The 23,313-nt window shown below is 39.8% G+C and overlaps 2 protein-coding genes across 3 annotated transcripts in view; one reads left to right on the top strand and one right to left on the bottom strand.

The window, feature by feature from the left end:
* The window catches only part of LOC148415521 (rho guanine nucleotide exchange factor 26-like), a 29,702-nt gene extending 10,758 nt beyond the window's left edge, over positions 1–18,944 (top strand). Inside the window, exons 7-15 of the mRNA XM_088428152.1 lie at positions 2,797–2,949; positions 3,105–3,234; positions 4,368–4,442; positions 5,477–5,566; positions 5,653–5,807; positions 9,940–10,122; positions 16,507–16,577; positions 16,684–16,788; positions 16,892–18,944. Of these exons, the coding sequence (XP_088284278.1) occupies positions 2,797–2,949; positions 3,105–3,234; positions 4,368–4,442; positions 5,477–5,566; positions 5,653–5,807; positions 9,940–10,122; positions 16,507–16,577; positions 16,684–16,788; positions 16,892–17,034 (1,105 nt within the window). The 3' untranslated portion in view covers positions 17,035–18,944. The remainder of the gene's footprint in view (positions 1–2,796; positions 2,950–3,104; positions 3,235–4,367; positions 4,443–5,476; positions 5,567–5,652; positions 5,808–9,939; positions 10,123–16,506; positions 16,578–16,683; positions 16,789–16,891) is intronic.
* dhx36 (DEAH (Asp-Glu-Ala-His) box polypeptide 36) overlaps positions 1–23,313 on the bottom strand; it is a 40,470-nt gene that overhangs the window by 2,540 nt on the left and 14,617 nt on the right. The window contains exons 25-26 of one of the 2 annotated variants that reach the window (XM_088428151.1): positions 21,078–21,230; positions 19,318–19,595 (exon numbers count right to left, since the gene is read on the bottom strand). In XM_088428151.1, the coding sequence (XP_088284277.1) occupies positions 19,350–19,595; positions 21,078–21,230 (399 nt within the window). In that variant the 3' untranslated portion in view covers positions 19,318–19,349. Of the gene's footprint in view, positions 1–18,689; positions 19,596–21,077; positions 21,231–23,313 lie in introns of those variants that run through there. The other variant, XM_088428150.1, reaches the window with a different exon arrangement.

Genomic DNA, 23,313 nt, shown 5'->3' with positions numbered 1-23,313 from the left:
TGAGTACTGCATGCCTAAGTCTCTTACTACAACGCTACAGACGTGAGTGACACTACCCAGATGTGTCTTCTCATTGGTACGAAACTTTGATATCACTAAACTAGCCCGCTCGCCACACCCCCTTGTAGATCACAAGAGTTCAGTAGATCTCTGGCAAAACGTTTGGGTGCCCCTGTCATACATTTTGAAAACGAACTTAAATTAACCAGGAATTCAGATTTTCCTTTATTGTAAATTCCCTGTCTCTGTTGAGACTTGCAGTGACCTCTTGTGCATTTCATTACACACACACCTCATTCTGGCACAACCGCCACACCTCACCACCCACAGTGGGCAGCTAAAATATCCAAATGGCCCGTAGCAGCAGTCAAACAGATTAGTTGGAATTTGGGTTTACCGTGTGAAAGAATGTCTATCACGCCTGGGGGCGTCCTGTGACGCCGTCAAGTGTGCGATGTGACGGCACGTGGGAGGGCCTCGAGTCTTTTACACGCAGGTGTGTTACTCATTGTGTTTCAGGAGCCGCCTCAGGTCATACCAAAATTCATTTACTCGCATTCTTTACTTCATCTTCACAGAACGTAAACAAATTTTGGCAATTGATGGGATTGTAGCTGGGGAGGGGGGGTCGTGATGAGAAGTGTCAAAATCAAATAAAATGACAAGTAATCAATTTTTATGCATCCTGTGTGTATATATATATATATATATATATATATATATATATATATATATATATATATATATATATATATATATATTTATGTACAGTGGGCCCCCGGTTTACAAACTCCCTGTTTTACGAATTTTTCATCTTACGATCGTGGACCGCGGCGTTTTTTGTCCCCCTCTTCCGCACAAACCTGTCGTCTTATGAACAATCCAACATGCCGGTCAGTGTGTCCGCACTATCATATATATATATATATATATATATATATATATATATATATATATATATAATTAACACAGTGCGAAAATTTGACTGTTCACGTCCTCGAGTCGGCGCTGCTGTTTCGGTTAGCAACAAGGTTTAAATGAAATGTACTTAAGCTACGTTGTAGGGCCAGCTATAGTTTGAGTAAGCACACAATGGAATACTTTTGACACTGTTTTTAGATATATCCCAAGTCCAAATGGATTCCAAATGCTGTCGGGTCAGCCCTGCACATTCCGTCACGACGACAACGTGGAGCCACAGGGGTCGGGTCAGTGAGTTTTGCCCCTAGTGGGAGCCCACATCCTTGACCTGTTCTGAGCCCAGAATAGATGTTAAGGATTACTCACGCGATCTTTGATCCTACAGTAGGTGGACATGTCCTCATAAGGAAAGAGGCGGTCCTCAAAAGCATTGTCTCCTATAGATAGACAAAATGTGCGTTTGGATGTGGAGTAGTAGCATAGGAGGATTTTTTTTCAAAGTCGCCATTTGTCACCTTCCTGTTTGCTACCTTGGCATGACACGCTAACCCTTTTTTGTGTCATGCTGTTAAACGGACCATCTGCTGCTCCTCAGGAAGAGAAAAGGTCTCTGTTGGTGTTTAATGTTGAAGAGTGTCTCTATTTTAGGAGGCGCGGAGTTCCTCTTCTCTGATCTTACAAGAGAGAGGTGTTGAGGATGTTTCCTGCCCTGCTTGACTCTAGCATCTGTCATGTCCTGCACGTTCCCCTGATGCTTCTGGATAATGCTAGTGACGATTTTTTTTTCCTCCTACCCGTTTCCTTTTTCATCTGGGATATTATCAGCTAGGAATGTTTATTTAACCTAAGAAAAATGGGTCAAAAGTAGATCAACCCAGCGTTTTAAGTTATTTGTTCAACTTAAAGTTGGGTCAGTCTATTTGTTGACCCAATTTGGGTTATTTTCGACAGCTGCTTTGGAGTATTAATATTTTTTAACATTCGAGAAAAAGCTGGGTCAAAAATATTCAGTGATTGACCCATTTTGGGTTATTTTCGACACCTGCTTTAGAGTATAAATAATATTTGTTAACACTAGAAAATAGTGGGTCAAAAAAATTCAAAGTTATTGACCCAATTTGGGTTATTTTCAACAGCTAGATATTTTTTAAGCGCTAGAAAAAGGTGGGTGAAAAATATTCCAAGTCCAATCAAAAATTTATTCAACCCAAAAAGTTGGGTCAATCCATTGTTGACCCAATTTAGGTGAATTTTTACGCAACTTTTTGTGACCGTGTTTCTTTAAACCAACATTTTTACACTCCAAAAACAGTAATACATAAATAAATTAATTTTTCAAGTTATTAATTTTACCCGAAAAGTTGCGTCAGGCCATTTTTGACACGTTTTGGGTAATGTTTGACCCAAAAGTAGAATTTTTACCAACCAACGTTTGTTACACTAAAAAAAAAGTCAAAATAACCCAAAACTGGTCAAAAGAGGAACAACCCAACTTTTTACCCAGAAGATTGGGTCAGTCCATCAACCAACATGTTTTTACCCTCTAAAAACGGTCGGGTCAAAGATAACCCAAACTGGCCTCAATACTCAAAAAGGATTTTTTTTTTTTACATGTTCTCCAAAATCTCCTCAGCACGACATGTCATTGTTGTTGATTGATTGGGTGGGGTGGAGGTCAATACTCTGGCGTTCGGTAGCATTCTATTACACACAAGCACAATCCTGCCCGGTATACCTCCAAAGGCCGAATATTTGCAAGATGACTTCACCCCCCCTCCGTTTTTTGTGTCAATGCCGTTTTTTTTTCTCCAAAAGTGTTTTGGGGACCCTTTCGAGGCTAATGGCAACATGGCTGTTTTTTTGTTTTTTTCTTAGGTTCTTCAAACAACTGGAGGAGAAACATCAGCACAACATTGTGATCGACAGCATCAGCGAAATTATTTGCAAGCACGCCGAATCCAACTTTGATCCCTACGTGACGTACTGCTCCAATGAGGTCTACCAACAAAGAACCCTGCAGAGGCTGTTGTGAGTGAGCACACACACACACACACACACACACACACACACACACACTCACATTATCTTATCTCCTGTGGCTTTTCATGCAGAATGTACTACTCTCACACTTTGACCTTGGCAGTTTACTAAAGCTACTTTTTGTCCTCCTCCACATGGTGCAGATCCAAGAATCCAGCGTTTAAGGAGGTGCTGAGCAGGATCGAGGGCCACCCGGACTGCAGGAACCTCCCCATGATCTCCTTCCTCATTCTGCCCATGCAGAGGGTCACGCGATTGCCCTTGCTCATGGACGTGAGTGCGCCTGAGCTTTGGAATGATCAGACTTTGGCTCTTATGTCATTCTTGTTGAAATTGTCATTGCACAGCATGCAAGGCGTACGCTTTAACTCACATTAGAGATCGACCTATATGCTATTTTTCTGATCCCGATTATCGGGAGTCGAACAGGCCGATTACCCGTATTTAAAGCCAATATTGATTTCAAGGAATCAAGGAATATTTTGCAGTGAAATGGGAAAATCTTTGAATAATACAAATCCCAACATTTCATTTAAATTGCTTGGGATTTCTAAATTAACACAGCAAATCTCTCTTGTGGCTTACGCACGCACAGTCAGCGTTAACAATTGTTAAATGAAGGTTTATCAAGTAAAAATGCAGGCGATGATGGCGCGAATTAGCAGCTAGCTGGATGTTAGCTTGTGTACTGCTCATGTCCCCACTGTTTAGTAGCGTACGTTAGCCAAGAATGCTAGTGGGAATTCAAAAGAATGCAATGCAACTTTATGTATATTGCACATTTAATACACGAGGTAATTCAATGTGGTTTTCATGGTTAAAAGTTTGTTGGAGATTATTTAAATTTACCCGACTACTAAACATATTCTCTCCTAACGTGTTTTGCTAGCCATATATGGCTTTAACTATTGACTGGCTCTGATTCTTGCACGGCTTATCAGATTCTACTATGGGCGGGGCAATGCTGGAGCGAGGCTCCATTACAAACAATCAGATTAGTGTATGATCAGAGGCATAATGACAAAGTTTATCGACTGCGAGATGAATAAAAAATGCCAAAGCCGAAGCCAACATGGCGAATATAATCGCCACTTTACTTCACAAACTTGATCTTGCTCATTTCCTTCTAGTTAATTCTTTTAGTATCCGTTATTCTCCCTCGGAATTCTCGCGCTCCGCTTTCGCCCCCTTTTGTTGCAACATCTTGCGCGTCTCCCAAGAGTCTCCGGGGTTTAGTCCACACAGAGGCCTCAAGATCCTGAGAAAGTTTAGTTTCATTTCGTTTTCTTCCCACAGCTGCTCTTAGGTTTCGACGCGCTATCAAGCATTGATAAGGCTGAATGTGCTTTTCGAAGCGCAGTGAGTTGATTCCGATTTTTGTTTTGTTTTTGCCCTGCGTCTTGCAGACAATTTGCCAGAAGACTCCTAAAGACTGTGCGCAGTATGAAGACTGTAAGAAGGCTTTACATGCCGTCAGCAAGGTCAGTAAGAATATTCAACAATATGCACAAGTACAGTATGTTATGAACATTAATCTCTGTAAATCAGAAAACTGCAGACTTCATCGAATACTATATAATTCTTATTTAGATTTTTTTTAATGGGATGGTTATACTAATAATTTAATTGGTTGTAAAAAAAAAAAATCATGGCAACAGTCCAGAACAAGCAGATAAAAGTCCCCAATATTGAAAATTATTTTAATGGACATTTTCTTCAGAATAAGTCAATAATTTGTAGGCATTGGCTTAATAATCCTCTGATTAAATTGACGTCAGATATCTAACTGCTACGGGAAAAAGTTTTCTTCCACTCAGTAAAGAATTAAAAAAAAAAAGTAAATAAAAATAAATCAAAAAATAGATTAGTTCATTTAGAACAGTGCTTCTCAATTATATTTTATCAAGCCCACATAGGAAAGAGAAAACTTTGCGCCCCCCCATTCAAGGCGCTGACTATAAATACGATTATTATCGCTAAAAAATATATAACTATACCTAAACCTGTATCCTTTTTAAGAAAAAAAATCAATACACTAACTTTCAACAAAAGATTGTCAACATGTCAAACTTTTTTTTAATCACACCACCAGGAATGTGCCAATATTTAGGAAGAAAATGACTCAAAATACTGCACAAAGGTGAAATAATGATGAAAAAATAACCTTGCCGTAACCCAAGCTCAATTATATTTTGCAATGCGAAAAACCTTCGCGTCCACCCTCTCGCTATGCCAAATGTAAATAAATTCTATAAAAATTATATACCTAAAACTGTATCATTTTGAACCTTAACAAAACAAAAAAGCAACATGAGATACCTTTCGACAACTGTTAACTACTTTTTACAGCGTGTATACAGGTTACAGGTTAGTTTAAAATCGAAAAAAATAACCAAGTACATCAAAATGCCTGATAAAAATCAAATAAATGATGCTTAGCCTTATTTTATCGCAATTATACTTCCCATGGCAAAAACTAAATTTCCCTGGGGTCATCCCCACCCCCCACATGCAGGTGGTAAGGAAATGCAACGAGGGTGCACGCACCATGGAGAGAACTGAGATGATGTACACCATTAACTCTCAGCTGGACTTTAAGATCAAGGTGAAATATATTTATCGTGACCTAATATGAAATAATTAGGATGTTTTTGAAGCCTTTACTAATCGAGGTCCTGTCCGACCCCGCAGCCTTTCCCGCTGGTTTCGTCATCCCGGTGGATGGTGAAGCGCGGCGAGCTGACGGCCTTCGTGGAAGACAACGGCATCTTCCTCAAGCGGACGTCGCGGCAACAAGTCTACTTTTTCCTTTTCAACGATGTTCTCATCGTCACCCGAAAAAAAAGGTAAGCGCGGCGAGGCGTGGACGAATACGGCGAATATCCTGAAACCGGCTTTGGCCAGTTGGTGGCGTAAGGATGAAATTATTTGGCTGCAGGTGTCTGAGCCTGCAGCGTTTCTACTTGTATTTTCTGAAGAATCATAGAGAAGGGCGGGGGAATAAAAAGAAACATTCCAAATGATGTTTTTTCTGGGAACGGAACCTGGAAGAAGGCGGACTGTTTTGGCGAGCGCAGTCCAACTTGCGTTTGGAATTGGAACGAGACGTCTTTTGGGAAACGGGGGTGTGAATGAGAGAAGCTGTTATAATATTGGTTTGTTCCGCAGTGTCGCACGACTTGGCCGTGTGCGGTCGAACAAAACAAAAACGCCGCCAAGCTACTGCCGGCTTGCTAACAGCCATGATGTCATCGTTTGTTGAAGGAAAACATGTTTTCCTGACCTTTTTTGGGGGGGCGGGAGGGGGTGAGAAATGTGTTGTCCCACAGCTTTTTTTAAAAAAAACGGCATTGGATATAGGAATGGTAGCATTAACATGAAATAGCATTTCAGTGAATCATTACACACTTATCTACAGATTCTAGTGGCATTTAGCAACTTTTCCATCCACAAAGAGCCAGTGCTGGTCCAAATGTTTTAGTCCCCACAAGGTAGCTTGTGTTGTACAATTTGTCATCAATAAACCATCTAGTACTGCGGAAATATGTTCATAATATGTGTGTTACTATAGATTCCACTGATTTACTAAGTATTGTAGGCGAATGCTGATCATCTTCACTTTTCTCTTCAAATAATGACAGCTAAGCTTGATTATTTGTTGAGAAGAATAGATTCCTGGATTCAAGGTGGGGAATAGTGGAAAGCAGGCCCCTGTCAGATTTGGCTGCCACGCAGCAGGAAAGTGCTGAGGTGCCGGACTGTGCGGGAACGCTTACATAACGCTGAAGGATCCACAGCAGCTGGCTTTTCTCTCATCTCCACTTCCCTCAACTCTTTCTGCAGATAATATAACAATACTTACTGACAGGAATTCTTGAACCTCTATGAAAACTTTCCAATGTAAAAGCATCTTTATTAATTTTTTATTTAGTATGTCCAATACACCTGCCATGCATGTTTTTGGAGTGCGGGAGGAAGCCGCTGTGCTCGGAGAGAACCCGCACGGGCTCGGGGAGAACATGCAAACTCCAAACAGCAAGGTGGATTTGAACTCGGGACCCTGAACTGCGAGGCGGACGTGCTAACCACTGCTCCACCGAGTCGCCCTACATTCAAAATTGTCACTGAAAAAGACTCGGCTCTGTAAACGGATTACTTCAATTCCTACTGTTTCCTACCGGGAAAATGTTTTCAAAATCCAAACAACTGCATTCCAGAAGGAATTATGTTCAATCTCCGAGGTTGCACGGTGTTGGATTAGGGCCACTTATACTGTTTAAAGCCACTTTTCTCCACAGGAGAGAACTCAGCACACAAGCACGCAGGTTCTGCTTGTGTCACAATCCCCTCCAGCCACCCCCCTCCCCCACCGTGCGAATGGCATTCCAAACATGTTTGTTACCTGTAGAGCTATCAGTCATGAAATGTGACAAGAAAGAAATACTGCCGTTGTTGAAGGAATATTCACGGACTTTGCGGAAATCCTTCTCTGCGCCGTGCTTGCCGTTAATCAAAGCAACAAGGTGTGGTGAAGATGGATATGGAGCAACCACGATCACCGTTATAAACATTAGCTCCTTAAAACTTGATGGTTCCCATCATTTTTCTTTCTTTCGTAATGATTTTCTGCAAACCTTTCCTCAGAATATTATGTTTTCTGGATTTTGTTGGAAAACATACAGTAAAGCAGACCCCCGGTTTACGACGTCCCCGCCTTACGTTTTTTTTCACCTTACGACACATCCAACATGGCGGTCAGTGTGCGCTCATAAGTCTTTACACGCATCACTGCCTAAGTCACAACAATACTGGTCTGCGATTGGTCGGCGTCACCACTCCCTAAAAAACTGATCTATTATTGGTCAGCGTCACGGGGTCATGAAGATGGCTGCTATTGGTCGGTGCACGGGGTCACAAAGATGGCTGCCTAAAGACTTGAACTCGTTTTAGAGTGCTTTCAATATGGTATGATTGCTAGTGATGTTAAGGAAAGACTTAAGAAGATGATTTATATGGAAACGAAGCGCAAGATAATCAAGGAATACGAAGAAGGCTAAGCTAGCCTAGCCTAGGCTACCTTCACTAGGGAATATGGCCATAACAAACTTGTTGCCCAAAAGGCAAATAAATCCTTTATATATTTTTACATATGATCTTTATATTATATATACAAAGCACTATACTATTTTTATACCAATTTTTAACATGTATATACAATTTTGATGTTTTTGCCTGGGATTTTACACGTCTTAGCCATTTAACATAGGTTTGGATTGCCCGCCATACGACAAATTCGCATTACGATCCAACCGCGGAACGGATCAATCTCGTAAACCGGGGGCCCGCTGTAACAAAAGTTTGGAAACAACCTCAAATTCAAACGGTTTGAAACTCATTCAGAGACTGCGCTATTGTTCTCCTCTTTGCAGAAGTCCTAATTATTTGGCGTGGTTGATTTGCGAACAACGGGTGGGGTAACAGTGTAGGGGTGGTACTGGGCAGGTGCTGTTGGAGCAACACTCAAAGCTAGTTGAGAACCTCCAGACCGTGACAGGATTCCCTGACCGACCGCGACCCCTGCACAGCCCAACAGTTATATTTTGAAGCGAGGTTGCAAAAACAGAAGCGTTTCGACACTTACGCCCTTCTGTTTGTTTTGGAGCGTGCTCCCTAAATGGACACGGCGGCTCACATGATGCCGTTTCGACGTCCAGCAGCCCCACCAGCTCAGCTGCCGTTCCAGTCTCCGCTTGATAAAACCCACATGGGCTCGCCTTAAGCTCCTGTTTCTTAGGCGCGCTACGTAAACACGCTTCGCATGTAAGGTTGCGCAATTGACTCCAGATGTTTCCTACCGCGCGCGTGCGCTAGCCGACAAAAGCTTCGACTCATGGACAGGTACTCGTGGGGAACGCAGGCTAAAGAAACAGGTTAACTTTTGATATAACGGCTGTAAGGTTTGACGTATAAAGGGGCTGCTGATTTACGAGCTTTTCAAGGTGAACATTATTACCTTGACGATCATTAGCCTCGGAGGGGTTTAAAACATCGCCCGATGAAGAAACCCGAGCTTAATTTAATGTTTGGGTGAAAGGGGGTTGAATAAAATAACCAGCTGGAATTTCCGCTCTTTTTCTGGGTCGCTATTCCGGGCAACGACAAAAAGCCGACATGGCGGTTTTCTGCCTTCGGCGGTAGTATCGGAACCGTAACAGATGTGGGGTGACGATTGTGTATTATATAATCCCACACAACATAGAATGAATCGAACGCACTCTATGAAACTATGCTTTTTATTCTATAATATTTATTCTATTTACTGTTCAAATTTATTTAATATGCACCAATCGGAGCAGCACTCTGAATTTGGTTACGTATCAGCTATACAATGACGTTCAAAGCATTTTATTCTATTCTGTTGTACTTATGATGGGACAGTGGCGCATCACTTCTACCCATCAATTTTTGATGTTGAAGTATTTTAATCAAGTATTTTAAAGCAGAAATCAAGCGAAAAAAAATCATTTAAAAAAGTTTTTCTCTACTTCTACGTTTCAAGCTAGTACGAAGCCTGTTACCTGAGCACCGAGCAACTATAATGTCAATTTCGGTCAATAGCAAGTGTCAAAATGGCCGCCGGCTGAGATGGCTGAAACGGATTGGCTTTTGCTTCTTAATTCCTATTGTAAAAACTCAATATAACTCATTTACTGGAAGTAATTTAGATATTTGAACGTCTACAGACGTCACTGGTAGTGAATGAGTTATTCGGAATGTCACGTTTAGACTTTTGACTTGACTTCCTTCCCTTTTAAAGGTAATCGTATATTCACGTTTCCCACTCCAGAAACTCTCCTATTTGTGTTTTTTTTCTCGCGCTCTTGAAGTTCTAAAACTCGACCAAAAGACAAACTTTGACTTTGAGTCGGCAACTTTTGAGCAGAATGTTTCCGAATAACGACCTCTTCTCATCACCAGCGACGAAAGCTACTCCGTGATCGACTACGCCCTGAGGAACGAGATCTGGGTGGACTCTTGCCAGCCTGAGAGGGTCAACCTGTCACCCGTCCGCGGCACCGCCGGGAACCACCTCTTCCGACTGCATTTCCTCAGCAATCACTCTGGGGAAAAGGTGCCCATGATCTTGGGGACGGAGTCACTGTAAGTACACGTCCCATTCAATTAGAACAGCGTCTCCAACTTCTCTCTTCTTGCTTGGTGTGTCACATGATTAGCTACTCCTCGCCCTCCTCTAATGATAACCGAAAATGTAGCTAATTAACTTTTTCGAGGATGCGATCTCGCCGTAGCTTGTAGCTGGTTAGCTTGTACCTCAGAGATCAGTCGTTATTTTAAGCAAGTGGCAAAATGAGTTTTAAAAACATGAATCGTAACTGAAAATAATTTAGCTATCAAATGAATTAAAAACAAAAGGCTAACATTATATTAAGTGTACCATCCATTTAAGTATGATCTCCCAGTTGGTGTTTACAGTTAAAACTAAACACGCAGCAATTATACACACTTTAGATTTAAATACAGTAAATGTTTAAAACATCCTCCGTGCTAATGTGAAATCTGATTGACATGCTAATGGCTAATTAGTAGGGTTGTCACTAGCGAAATGGTTTCAATGTTTATAATTCTATCAATTATTGTATCAATCAAGTCAGGGTTTGTTTGTAAAGCATGTTTTAAAATTTAAATTTGAAAATAAAAAAGTAAGTAAAATGTAATCAAATAATCAGGTAAAATTTTACTTATTTGTAATTGTATTACACATTTTTCCCCCACCAGATTAGTTTTTACTAACCGGTTATTGTTTTGTTTTTGTTTTTTGTATTTATTACCTGGTGTTAAACAACAAACTATGTCACAAGTTGCCCACTTTTTGAAACTGAAGTACTGGTTCTGAAATTGTTTTCCAAGGTAAAATGTCTTATTTTGATTAACAGAAAAAAATATGTTTATTTCCATGAAGTACTACAAAATGAATGAATAATTAGAGGCTGAAATCTGAGGATTTTGATCAAGGTAATTGAAAAAAAAAAAGCTCTAAACACTTATGTGATTATTAAAATAGCTGTTGATTAATTTAATAAATCGACTAGTTCGTTATTGGGTTCATTTTAACAGCATTAACCTCCTCATACACAAACACTGTATGAATACGTTCACACAAAAATTATGTTATAATAGCGGAAGCACAACGTTGTTCTACACGTTTTATTTTGAATTTCACTTTTACTTGACTAAATACTACATTTTGAGATTGATTTTGAGATCACGATTAATAATCGAAATAATCCTGGCGATTGTTTTCTCATAATCAGCCCTAGTGCAATAGAGCGGTTATTATTTACACAGTCACAGCCAGCATCCAATTTTCTCGACAAACTAACCCCAACAACCAACAACGTTTTCGCTCCAGTCTCTTTCGGCCGGTTTCTGGTTCGCAGGGGTATTTTGTTACACGTGCATTGTCGCGCCACGACATTCACCTTTTACTGCCTTCTCCTAATGGGACCTCGGAAATAAAGTTTATTAGTCCACTCAGTCATTTTGTCTCGGCTTGTACTGTGAGGCATGCCGGCTGCAACGGTTAATTGTGTTGTTGACAGCCTTCCAGCCCAGCGGTTTGAATTTGCTTCTTAAATCAATCCATGACTGTATACGTTTGACTAAGAAGTACTTTTATTTGGATTACAGTTTTATCTGTGTTAGGAAAGGCTTTGCCCGAACCGCCAGTTCCATCTCCCTTTTGTACAGTAAATAGAGTGAAGAGGGTCTGTTTGGACGGATTATGTAACGCACGCATAAACAAAGGGGATCTGTCATATATTTGGCTTCGTATGCGGTTTATTTGTTACAGCCCGCCTTTGAGAATGAACAGTTGCACTTGGGGTGAGCGCACAGCAGTCTATTTCTCATCAAGATTTTCTACTAGAAGTGATATAATTTTAATGACAATTAAAACAATAGCTGAGCAGTTCGGAATGCTGGTCAATCTAAAATTAGAATCAATTTTGCCTCATGAAATTATGGACAAAGGGTGAAATGAGTCCTCGAGTAATTTAAGTACAGCGGACCCCCGGGTTACGGCGTCCCTGACTTACGTTTTTTTCACGGTACGAAGTGGAATACTACTTTTTCCCGCTTTACGGCATCAACAACTGTCATGACCTGTGGGGTTGGCTGTGTTTATGTTGTTTTGCCTCCCTCTTCAGGCGTTTTTAGGTAATTGCTCTTATTTTCGGTTTGCGTCAAACTCCCTGCGCTGCTCCCGGTCTGCTATTGGTCGGCGTAACGGTGTCACGAAGATGCCGATATGCTAAAGACTTGATCTTGTGTGAGTGCTTACAATATTGTACTTATAGTGCATTTTAGTGCTCAATTCAAACTTTAATTGGTTAGCCATGGGTCCCACGATATCGCTTCAATAATGCCAAGGCGAATCAGCATATAATGACAAAGTACAGGCATACAGTGTTTTCAAGGGTGTAAAACCACAATTTAGCGACAAGTTGCATCTTGTTCCTTTGATTTTGCTCTTAAGTGAAAAGAAATATTTCAGTTCTTGCCATGGCATTAAAAAACATGAATTTAAATGCGCTGATTTCTGTAGAAACTTAAAGCACAGCTGTAGAAAACAAAATAGAGGCGTGCAAGGCTTTGCAGAGTTCATGTTCCAATTAATTTGCTTTCAATTCGAGAAGTAAAAGAAACGATTCCTGTCATGTCACATCATAAAAAATCAACTATTTGGATGTTTGGATACCTGCAAAAACGCTGTTAAAATATCATGTTGAATTGCATTTACGTACCCCCATTTGAGAACCAACGCTCTACAGGAAAAATTAGGGATATCTTCAAATTTATAAGTCATTCAAGTGTAAAGTGATGCTAAATAATGTGTGGGCATTCTCATGTTGGCTTATTGGTGTTTAACAAAGTGACTTAAGAGGTGCTCTAATTGTGTGGGGCCCACTGAGGAGGGGCCATTGCGACAAACATGACAAGTGTTGGCCATGTCTACATGAGCGGTTACTGCCCCCTCCGTGCACTGTGCGCTGTGATAGAAAAGCCCTTCATCCTTTGATAACTTGGGGGGGCCTTGGCTGGGATGTCACAGTAGTACTCTGGCAAGTGTCCATTTTTACAGCGGTCGCGTAGCAGCGTCCCATTGTTAAACGGGCTATTTCCCACGACCGCCACCCCCATTCACACACACGCACGCAAACACACACATGCATTGGTCTTGATCATCTCGCGTCTGCGCCATCTTTTGTTTTGGGTCGGAAAATAGCTTTCACTTCCGATGTCTATTCTTCCCGAGTTAGTGACTGAGCCCCATGTGACACATGGAAGTGGTCATCATTGAGTCAGACTAATTAAATTGGAATAAACTCCTGCGGAGCATCGGCATCCTTAGTGCTCACAAAGTTGAACGTTAACATTTGTTCAATGAAGGTTTGATTTCTTCAAAAATAAATCCTGAGCAAAAATGTTTAAAAGTTAATTGTACCATATTTTCTATACTAAAAGGCACACTGGATTATGAGGTGCATAGAATAGAAGCTACAGTGGTGGCTGAGGTTGTGTTACGCACCTACGAGATGGAGCAATCAGATAAATCAGAACAGGTGATGTCATTTTAACAGCAAGCGACAAAATGTGTTTTTACAAGTATGAATTGTGCAGTAATAATATTTTAATCATCAAATTAATTTGACAAAATAACTTCACTGCTGAAAATGGCTGAATATATGGTCTATCCGTGTCCTATTTGTTGGGTTTATCGCTACAGGTGATTGTCACTCACCAAGCTTGCACTGCACATTATGTGGCTACAAACTCACAAATGAAAAAAAAATTAAAACACATTGCAAACCACGCTTCTATTTCCCACGTCCTATCTTTGGAAAGTAGGATTTTCCGCAATGACGCAAAGCAAAACAAAATTACAGAGTAGAGAAACCGGACATAAGTAATACACTTTGGGGTTCATCTCATATTACCAATATAAGACGACCCTAATATGAGATTGATCTTGCAGGATGGGACCGGCTCAATGATGCGAACCAAATTTGACTTTTCTATGACTTATGAGAATAATGTCAATGGCTAAAGGAAAAGAATAAAACATTCCAGACTGCTGTTCAAACTGAATGACAGAATCATCGAGCGAGTCCGTTTTAGGGGGATGACATTTGCCATTGTTGTCCAGCCTCTGTACTCTTTTGTTTTGGTGTGGTGCACACGCTAACGTGACCCCCATTCTCCGCTCAGTGAATAACTCCTCGTCTCCAGGCTGGAACGGAGACCGTCACACAAAAGCATGTGGCGAAATAACACAGTTGTTAGTCAGACAGGCACCTCCAGCAAACAACAGTAGCGCTTACGCAACGGGCCGCGTCGGAGGAAGGTGTTGTGCGCTAGCTACCGTTGCACCCGTCTTGTTTTTCACCATATGATTCCACTTAGGGGATTGTTTTGTTTTTCGCTTGTGATTTCTTTCCTCTTGCTGGGATGGCGCAAGAGCATGACGAATAACCTGCAGTATTTTGTAAGTTACTGCAGTGGTGTCCAAACTACAGCCCGCGGACAATTTGTGGTCTCCCATCCTTTTTTTTCAGCGGTACAAAGCAAATTCTTAAAATGGCATTTACGTGGTCTGTAAGTCTAGTTAGAAAATGATGATGGCGGGTAGAGTGAAAGGTCAGGGCATCAAAAAATAATTGATTTATATATTCTGGATTAGTGGTACTCAAATGGGGGTACTTGAAGGAACCTCAGGGGGTACTTGAGATTTTAAAACAAACCATCATGCAAAAAAACCTTCAAAAATAATTGAATTAATGAAATGTTTCAAGAAAATACACAGTAAGTTCATAAAACATTTTTTATGATGAGTAAGGGATTGAATTTCATTAATCTTAACCCAGATACTCCCCATAATATAATGGTTTGACCCAACTTGTAATGTCCTCCTCTCGTTACCTGTCAAGTTATTGATTCAATTTGTGAACAAATCTACTATGTTCACAATTTCTTATATATATATATATATATATATATATATATATATATATATATATATATATATAAAAGCGTTTAAGGCCTTGTGAAATGTAAGGGCAAGCATGGATGACTAATACGGAGTTTAAACTTGGCATTGCAAAGTGTGAATCCTCCAATTTTGGTTGCAAAGTTCGCAGTTTAGCTGTCACATTTCAAGTCAATTTATCTGGCTTGTTCATTTTTTTAAAGCACAACTAATGCTTTAAGTTGTGCTTGTTATTTAACGGAAAAAATTTTTCTTATTCGAATCACACTCACAAATGTCAAAATTACTGAACACGTTTGTTAGTACTTCGTAAAAAGCACATAAGTATATGCAGTAAAGAAGTCAAATTTTTATGACGTCTTATATCCGGTAACCTGGGCAATGTGAGACATGATGTCTCCTATAAAGGATCAAAAGGCAAAGTGCACAATTGGAAAACAATAATCCGAGCTGACTCACAGGTTTTCCATTTGAGAGTGCAAGCTTTACTTCCATCAGCATGCTCCTTCATGTTTTATGAGTCAGGCCCAGAAAACACTCACAACTATCCCTTAAAATCCCCTCACTCTTGAGATCCTAACCCTCAGTTCAGCGGAATGTGGGAACAGGTGTAAACCAGAGATAATGTTACGTGGAAATGGACCTGTGTGGCTCCGCCCACCTTGTGCGTGTGTTTTCTTCCCACGGATCAGTGAAGAATGAGAAAGAACAAGCTAAAGTCTGTCAGTGGCCTCCTGAGATTTTGTCTTTGTGCTGCTTCTGTTTAGCTTGTCAGCCCGACAACACACCTTTGTTGTTTCCAAACCTGCTGAGCCGCTCAAATCTACTCAGAGGCGCATTCTGTTCAAGCATCAAATGTGCCTTATGCACACTACTTTTTGTTCGGATAATGCTCAATTTGGTGATTACATTGTCAAAAAAAAGTTTATTGGGTGTGCACCTTTGCTATCTGAAATATTACAAACTTGAGTTGTATGATGCAGCACAATTATAATAAGCACTGTTAAAATTCCCTGGTGGTAGATTACAGACATGCTCTGGGTAGGCTGTAGGTAGTCAAAAGTGAATAAATAACGTGCAACTTTCTCAATTTGTGCATGTTTTTTTAAGGCTAGTATTTCCAGTCCACTTTACAGTACTTTGCAGTTGTGTTACTGGTTATTTATGGAATTCTCTCATAGTGCTGAAATGATTGACAGCAACTGCAACTGCTTATTAATCAATTATTTTTGATCATTGTCTCCAGATCTTGTACTGTGGTTTAAAAATCATTGCTCGAATATATATTAAAAAAAAAAACATGTTTCTGGGAAAAAAAAACGTCAACTGCAGGTCTTTTTTAAAAGTTATTATTATATATTTAAAAATGTTACGGTTTGCTTTTATCACGATTAAACATTGCAACAATATGAAGGTACGCATTTTAAGGTGCTCAGTTACTTGTTGACAGAATGTGTTTTGTTTTTTTGTTTTTTTAGGCATGAACGTGCTCGGTGGATCAGCGCCCTGAGTCACAACGCCAACAAAGACAAGAGTCAGGATAGGACAAGTAAGACAATTGCACCCCCGTGTGGCCGTTGACTGAAACACCCGTTGGTTGCATGTGGCATCTATAGAGTCGTTTGTAAAATAAATGTGTCGTGCTGCCGTTGTAGACGCCATGCAGATGAATGTGATCAGAACGTACACGGCCAAGCAACCGGACGAGTTATCGCTGCAAGTGGCTGACGTGGTCCTTGTTTCGCAGACGGTAGAAGACGGTAAGAAACTAATATTTTGCATTATTGTCTGGTTGTATTGGTATGTAGGTAGTCAAGGACTACAAGAATTAAGACGCTCAAATATTCACCCTGTCTCTGTCAGGCTGGTACGAGGGTGAGCGTCTACGCGACGGCGAACGCGGCTGGTTCCTGGCGGAGTGCGCCGAGCCAATCACGTGTCAGGCTACCATTGAGCGCAACATGCAAAGGATGGACCGCCTGCAGGGCCTGGAGACCAATGTGTGATGCCTTCGGGGGCCGTAAGGGACTTCTACCTGAGACGTTCTTCACGTTAGTCCTTGGTGAAAATGAGGAACGGGGAAGACACAAGATGGCTGACGTCTACTGAATAACCCGTAGACACTCGAGAAGGTGGCGTCAACCTGATGCCTTCAAGGTCTCTTTGAACAAAAAAAACGGCATTTGAAACATCAGAACATATTGGGACACAAACCCGCAAATTATGGGACGTGAAACTGATGACTCACAGTCACTACAAAATACCAGTTGACTCAAAATGGCTGCTTCAAAAAAAAAGGGTTTACTCACGATAAGACTTGAAACTAGCAATGGTAGCTAAATTATTTCATCCAGAAGTTGCTACTGAGACCATTTTTGAGATAGGGTCTCATGCCAAGAACTCCTTCAGAGATTGTTTATTTGTTTAGTAATTTTCAGCATTAAAAGGTTATTATTTTATTCATAATTAAATTGATGGCAAAAAAAACTTTTCGTGTACAATTAGTATTTTTAAAAACACATTTTGCTACTTACCGTCAACTGAAATGTAGGTACCAATCTCGGCTCAGCTTGTTGATGTCACTTGACCAACAGGTGAGCTGTGATTGGTTATTACTTGTGCCTTAAAAAGAGGTGATATTATTTCTAGCTGAAAGCAAGTGGAATATGTGTTTTCAAAGGTATATATTGTACATAAAAAATTGATTTGATTATCAAATTAGACACAATTTGAACTTTTTACAGGGGAAGATGGTTAAATACCTTTAAAACTCAAAGCTGCTCAACTTCATCATCGTTTCTTGGAAACTAAGAACTACTTTTGTTTAATTATAGCTCTGTAATTCATGTAAACGTAGTACCTTAGTGGTGCCGCAAGATGGCAGCAAAATACTATTTTTGTCTGACCTAAAACTCAACGTACTTCCTAGCATGTTGGCACCAAGATGCCTGCAAAAATACTTTTTTTTTTCTAAATGAAGACCCACAATTCACTTTAACATAGTTCCTTGTCACCAATATGTCTTTCAACTCATAACATAAGATAGGTTATTAAAAAATATCCACACAAAGGCAAATTTGCGAAACTATTTTTGGGGGGGTTGGGGGAGTAAGTTGCAGGGTATTCAATGTTGCTAATATTGTCATAGGCCAAAAATGCCTCCCAAATCCACAGTTAAATTATTCAATCCCAAAGACATATCGATACGTTGTTACAGAATACAGACATGAAATCCTGGGTATTTATTTACAGTTTTTTTTCCCAGATATAAAGTTTAAAAGGCCTATATAAATATAAGCTGCAAAGGGGAGTCTGAAAAAAGCTGGCACTGAATGAGTTAAGTAATTGATTGTGTGTTCCATTTCTTTTGACCATATCAGCCATATTGGTGGGGAGGTAATAATAAAGATTGCAATTGTTGCCTAAGTTGGAAAATCCAATTTGTTAAAAGCCAAGGGCACTCTCTAAAATAAGTAACACATGTCACAAGTTGCACACACTCGAAGCCTTTGGGTGACGCATGAACTTGTGTGATGTTGCTGTCTGGCGACATACTGTCCCATTTGCCAAACAAGACCATCTGCCCGAGCTGTGGGTTTCAAGGTTTCTTCTATATCCGAGCATGAATTGTAAATCAGCCGTGTGTAAATATGTAAAAAAAAAAGTTTTTGCGTTGTTTATTTTCATAAAACAATACAAAGTAGAAACGTTCTTATCCGCAGTCAAAATGTCACGCACGTTTTTTCATGCGATTGAATTCAAAAGTGTTTCTAAACTTTTGATCTTATCCTGTAAATGCTGTCAACAAGTTTTTGATACGGCTGCTTGTGCTGGCTTTGATGATGCAGGTGTACCTAATGAAGTGTCCCGGGATTGCACAATAGTCACATCAAGTATAAATAAAAGCTTCATTGTTTCACTGACTCATTTTTACATGGCAAAATCGACAGGTTGGAAATTTTATTTTCATATTTTGAGCAGGTTGCCTTGCTTTACTTACCTTGACATTTCTACATGGGAAAAGAATATGAGAAAGCAGGTGTGTGTGTTTGTGTATGGTGATTGGTGGAGTTGATGGCTTATTTGAAAGTTTTGCTTCAATAACTCTTTTAATGTCAGCCATGTTTAAAGGCGTGCCAGCCAATTTCCAGCATTCTGACTGACCGTTGTAGTTTTTTTTTCCATCCCAGTGATCAAACCAGAGCAGCCCAAACATTTTCGACACCATTCCCATGAAAAAGAGACAAGAAGAAAAGTTTGGTGCTTTTCTAATAAATAGGCTGACTAACCTGCGATTCTTTCTCTCGGTTTTCATCTCAAGCTAATTATCGTCATCATCGTCATCGTCATTGAAGTACACGTGTTGTCCTCTGGGGGCCGACGTCCTGTCGTGTCCTCTGGCGGCACCCCCCGGCCTTGCCGCTGTTGTGGGTGTCTCCTGCGTGGTGATGAGGTCAATTATGGCCGTGATGACGGCGCAGTCTTTGGATTGCTGGTTCTGCCAGTCCACGGGGGCCGGCTTGCGGATCTTGTCCTCCAGGAGAGAATCCAGCTCTCGCTTTAGACTCTGGGGGAAACGTGATTTATTGCTGGGGTTAAGTTCCAAAAAACAACCACAAAAAGTGAAATCTGTGGAGGTAGAGATTTGTTTTTATATGTCGTGGTCTTTTTATCTTTTAGTTTATTCATCTGCTTTTTCACTTGTTTTTTTCTTTCATTTTTGTTGATTATTATACTGTACATATTTGTTTTTTTGTTCATTATATTTTTTTATTCACTATATGGAGCAGTGGGGTTACGTTCCAAATAACACTACCAATAAGTGAAATCCCAGTGTAGATTGATTTTTTTGTCATTTTGTATTTTTTGTTTTCGTAGGGTTTACGTTACCAAAAATAACCGCTGTAACAAAAATCTGCAGAGTAGATTTAACTTTGTTTTTTTTTTCCCTTTAAGTTTGTTTCTTTTGTTAAAAGAATATATGATTTTTTTTTGTCTAATTTAGAAGGAGGGAAAAAAAAATCTAGAAAAATAGTGAAACCAACAGTAAATATAGTCATAAATTAACGTGTATATATACATAGTAGAGGTTGAACTTTTTTTGATTGGTCTGACTTAAAAGGAAGAAAAATTGCAACAAAAATAAAAAAGAGCAATGGAAATCAGTTATATAAAAAGTTATGGTCATAAATGAAAATCTGTGATAGAGTGAATAACCAAATAATAAACAAACCGCAAATTAGTGAGGGAGCATTATAAACATTCATCCATTTTTCATTTGTTATTTCTTATATATTTTTACATTTATTATATAATGTATAATATATATGTATTTGTTTATCGTTTTCTTTCATCATTTTTTTTGTTTATCATACATGTTTAAGGCTAGAAACCCACCTCTTTTCTTATGCTTAATACACTTTTGTCAGGCATTCCTATTTTCTCACATATTCTCTGTTCAAATTGAAAAAACTGTGTTGTGAAATAGCAATGCTGAAAAAGGTAAATCACATTAGTAGAGATGGGCAAGAATGCATGCATATTAAAGCAAAACTGCTTAATTGGGATATATAGGTCTGTCGAAAACCCGTGTGCAGTATTTTGACCATTTTGGGGTCATTTCCTTCAACATTGTTGCAGTATTTTAGTCAAGGGATGGTATACTCCTGGTAGTGTGATAACAAAGTAGTCATGCCATGTTGAACTTTGACACCTCACCATCTGCGTGAAATTTCAGCTCCTATGCTTTCCCTTTCATGTAAACATCACAGGGTTGGACAAAATACCATACAAGGGTTAAAATGATCTCTCATCTGTCTTTCTTTATTTGGGAGGGGCTTATGTATCAAAAGTACTAGTGATATCGGTCCTTAGTATCGGTGACTACTCAAGAATTGAGTCCTGGAGTGAAAAAAGTAGAATCGAGCATCCCTACATGTCAGAGCAGGAAAACACTGTATTACGGGGCTTTTTAAATTTAAAAATGCTTGTTGAGCTGTAATAATAAAAAAAAAGGTCATAACTACTGTAATTGTCTACACAGTCTTACCTTGACGAGGTGAGCAGTGCGCGCCGGCGACCTGAAGACGATCCACTGATCCACAGCAATGGTCTCCTGGCCGTCATCCATCTGGATGCTTATGTCACCTCCGAAGAAAAGCAGGGAGAAGGGAGACACTTCGGTGCAGTCGTATAGAAAGATCTGAAAAGCCACAGAACGTGTCAGACGCGACCTGACTGGGCCTCTGACAGCGGCCCATTAGAGACGAATGAAGTGTCTGCCGGTGTAATGAGAAATGTCATCTTGTCCTGTCTACTTATGAAAAAAAAACACTTGAAAAGGCACTCAAGTGGCAGAGCGAAGACGTGTGATGCAAGCATGTCAAAATAAACGTTATGGATTTAGAAGAAAAAGTGCAGCGTGCGTTGACCTCCATTTGCCATCATGTACGGCAACCATCTAAATAAAGACTTATCCGTAATATATATAAAAAAAATGTGAATCACGTTTAACATTCTTATAAAGGAAAGTAAATCGAGTTTGCTAATATGCGTTTTAGTATCAACCTGGCGATAATCAGATTTCATGCATGGTAGATTTGATTAAGTACATGAGTGATCAAATATCCTTTGTTATTTCTTTATTTGTTTTTCATCTATAAGCTTCAAACAACAAGGCGTTGTAGTAATGTGCCAATTTTATGTTGTTAAGTTATTTGTTGCAGCTGTAGCTGTTGTCAAAGCGATATATAAATAAAGATGTATTGTATTATTTGCCAGAAAGTGCTGTTGTTTCTGTACTTCTTCTGAAACATCTGAAAATGCAAAACGATGACACCAAATCTCTGTCTCGGATGAAATTAGTGCTTTCAACGCCATGGAATTATCTATATTGATGCTGGGGTGAGAGTTTCTCTTAGCCCCACTAAAATAGTTTACATTTGCATTTGTATCTCAAGAGATTTTATTCAGCAACTCTCAAAACCTAAATTGCGTATCATCATCAGTTTTTTTAATCACTCACATCGCTAATGACAATGCACAGCCGTACAAATATCACAATTTTGCACTAAGTGGGTTTCCGTTTCAATTAATGTGCTCTTTATTTGAAAAGAAAATTCACTGTACCTCTCATGGCCATTAAGAGCATTAAATTAAATTCCGTGTCACCCACAGAAACCCTGTTAAAATCTCAGATCCCCCCCTGAAGACCCTTCACATACCCTATCACTAACCCTACTCGTAACCCCATTTAGGAACTACGATATTAGAACAAAGACCTTGGGCTCAAGGTTAGGCAATAAGGTTAGTCTAAGGGCTTCGTTACAGGGGTCTGCTTGAAGATTATTTTTGTGTGTATTTTCAACAAAAGGTATTGGCTTGTAAAATCCACGGTTCTACCTATTACAAAAAAGCCGGGAAGTTTCGGACTTACTGCTCGGCGCAGGTAATAAATAAATCCTTAACAGACCACTTAAGAGGCTGTCCGCATTCAAGAAGCGCATTTAATCGAGAGAGCTAAGTCACAAATACAATAAAATCACAAAAAGAGGAGGAAGAAGAAAGCGGAGACGACCGCCTTGGCCCCGTGAGGTAGAAACGTGACTCCCCGCCAGGGACGAACGCGTCACCGCACTCTAACGTCATCGCCACCCTTCTCTGTCTGTGAGCATGTCTGTGTGTGTGTGAGTGTGTGTGTTCTTTGAAGCCTAAGAGCGTTTGAGAGGCAGTTGAAAGGCAGCGCTTTAATCAAATATTCATTCGGGCTAAAATTGCCAACCTTTCACCACTCGCCCATTTGAGACAACGCCAAAAGCTTAGACGACACACATACTAACACACACGCGGATCAGCTGGCTACCTTGTCTGAAAAAGCTGATAACTCCCACCTTTTTTTTTCCCCCCAAACACAAAATAGGGCGGACAAAGTCACCTGTGACATTTTCCGCAACACTAGGACAGACGTGTGAATCTTTTTCTCAACCTGTCGTGTTACCATGTGACCAGCACTGTATGGTTACACTTTGTCATTTTTCCCCTGTCTCTACAGAACATTTTTTTCTACCTTTTGAGATAGGATGTGAATTATGTCAGAGCTGTAACATTGGCAGGACAAATTTTGTGTGTCTCATTCCTGATGCTACTAATCATATGAGTAAATGACTCATAAAACATGAAGTCTTTTCTGCACTTTTGAATAAAAATATTCTCTTTTTTATATAAGTGACTAATATTAAAACCTATCCAATTAATCTAATCTAATCTAATTAAAAATAGCATAAATG

This window comes from Hippichthys cyanospilos, chromosome 11 (genome assembly GCF_059441005.1).
Source record: "Hippichthys cyanospilos isolate Australia breed blue-spotted pipefish chromosome 11, RoL_Hcya_1.0, whole genome shotgun sequence".
NCBI classification, from domain to species: domain Eukaryota; kingdom Metazoa; phylum Chordata; class Actinopteri; order Syngnathiformes; family Syngnathidae; genus Hippichthys; species Hippichthys cyanospilos.
Note: the sequence above shows the minus strand (reverse complement) of the source record. Positions and strands in the feature narration are given on the sequence as shown.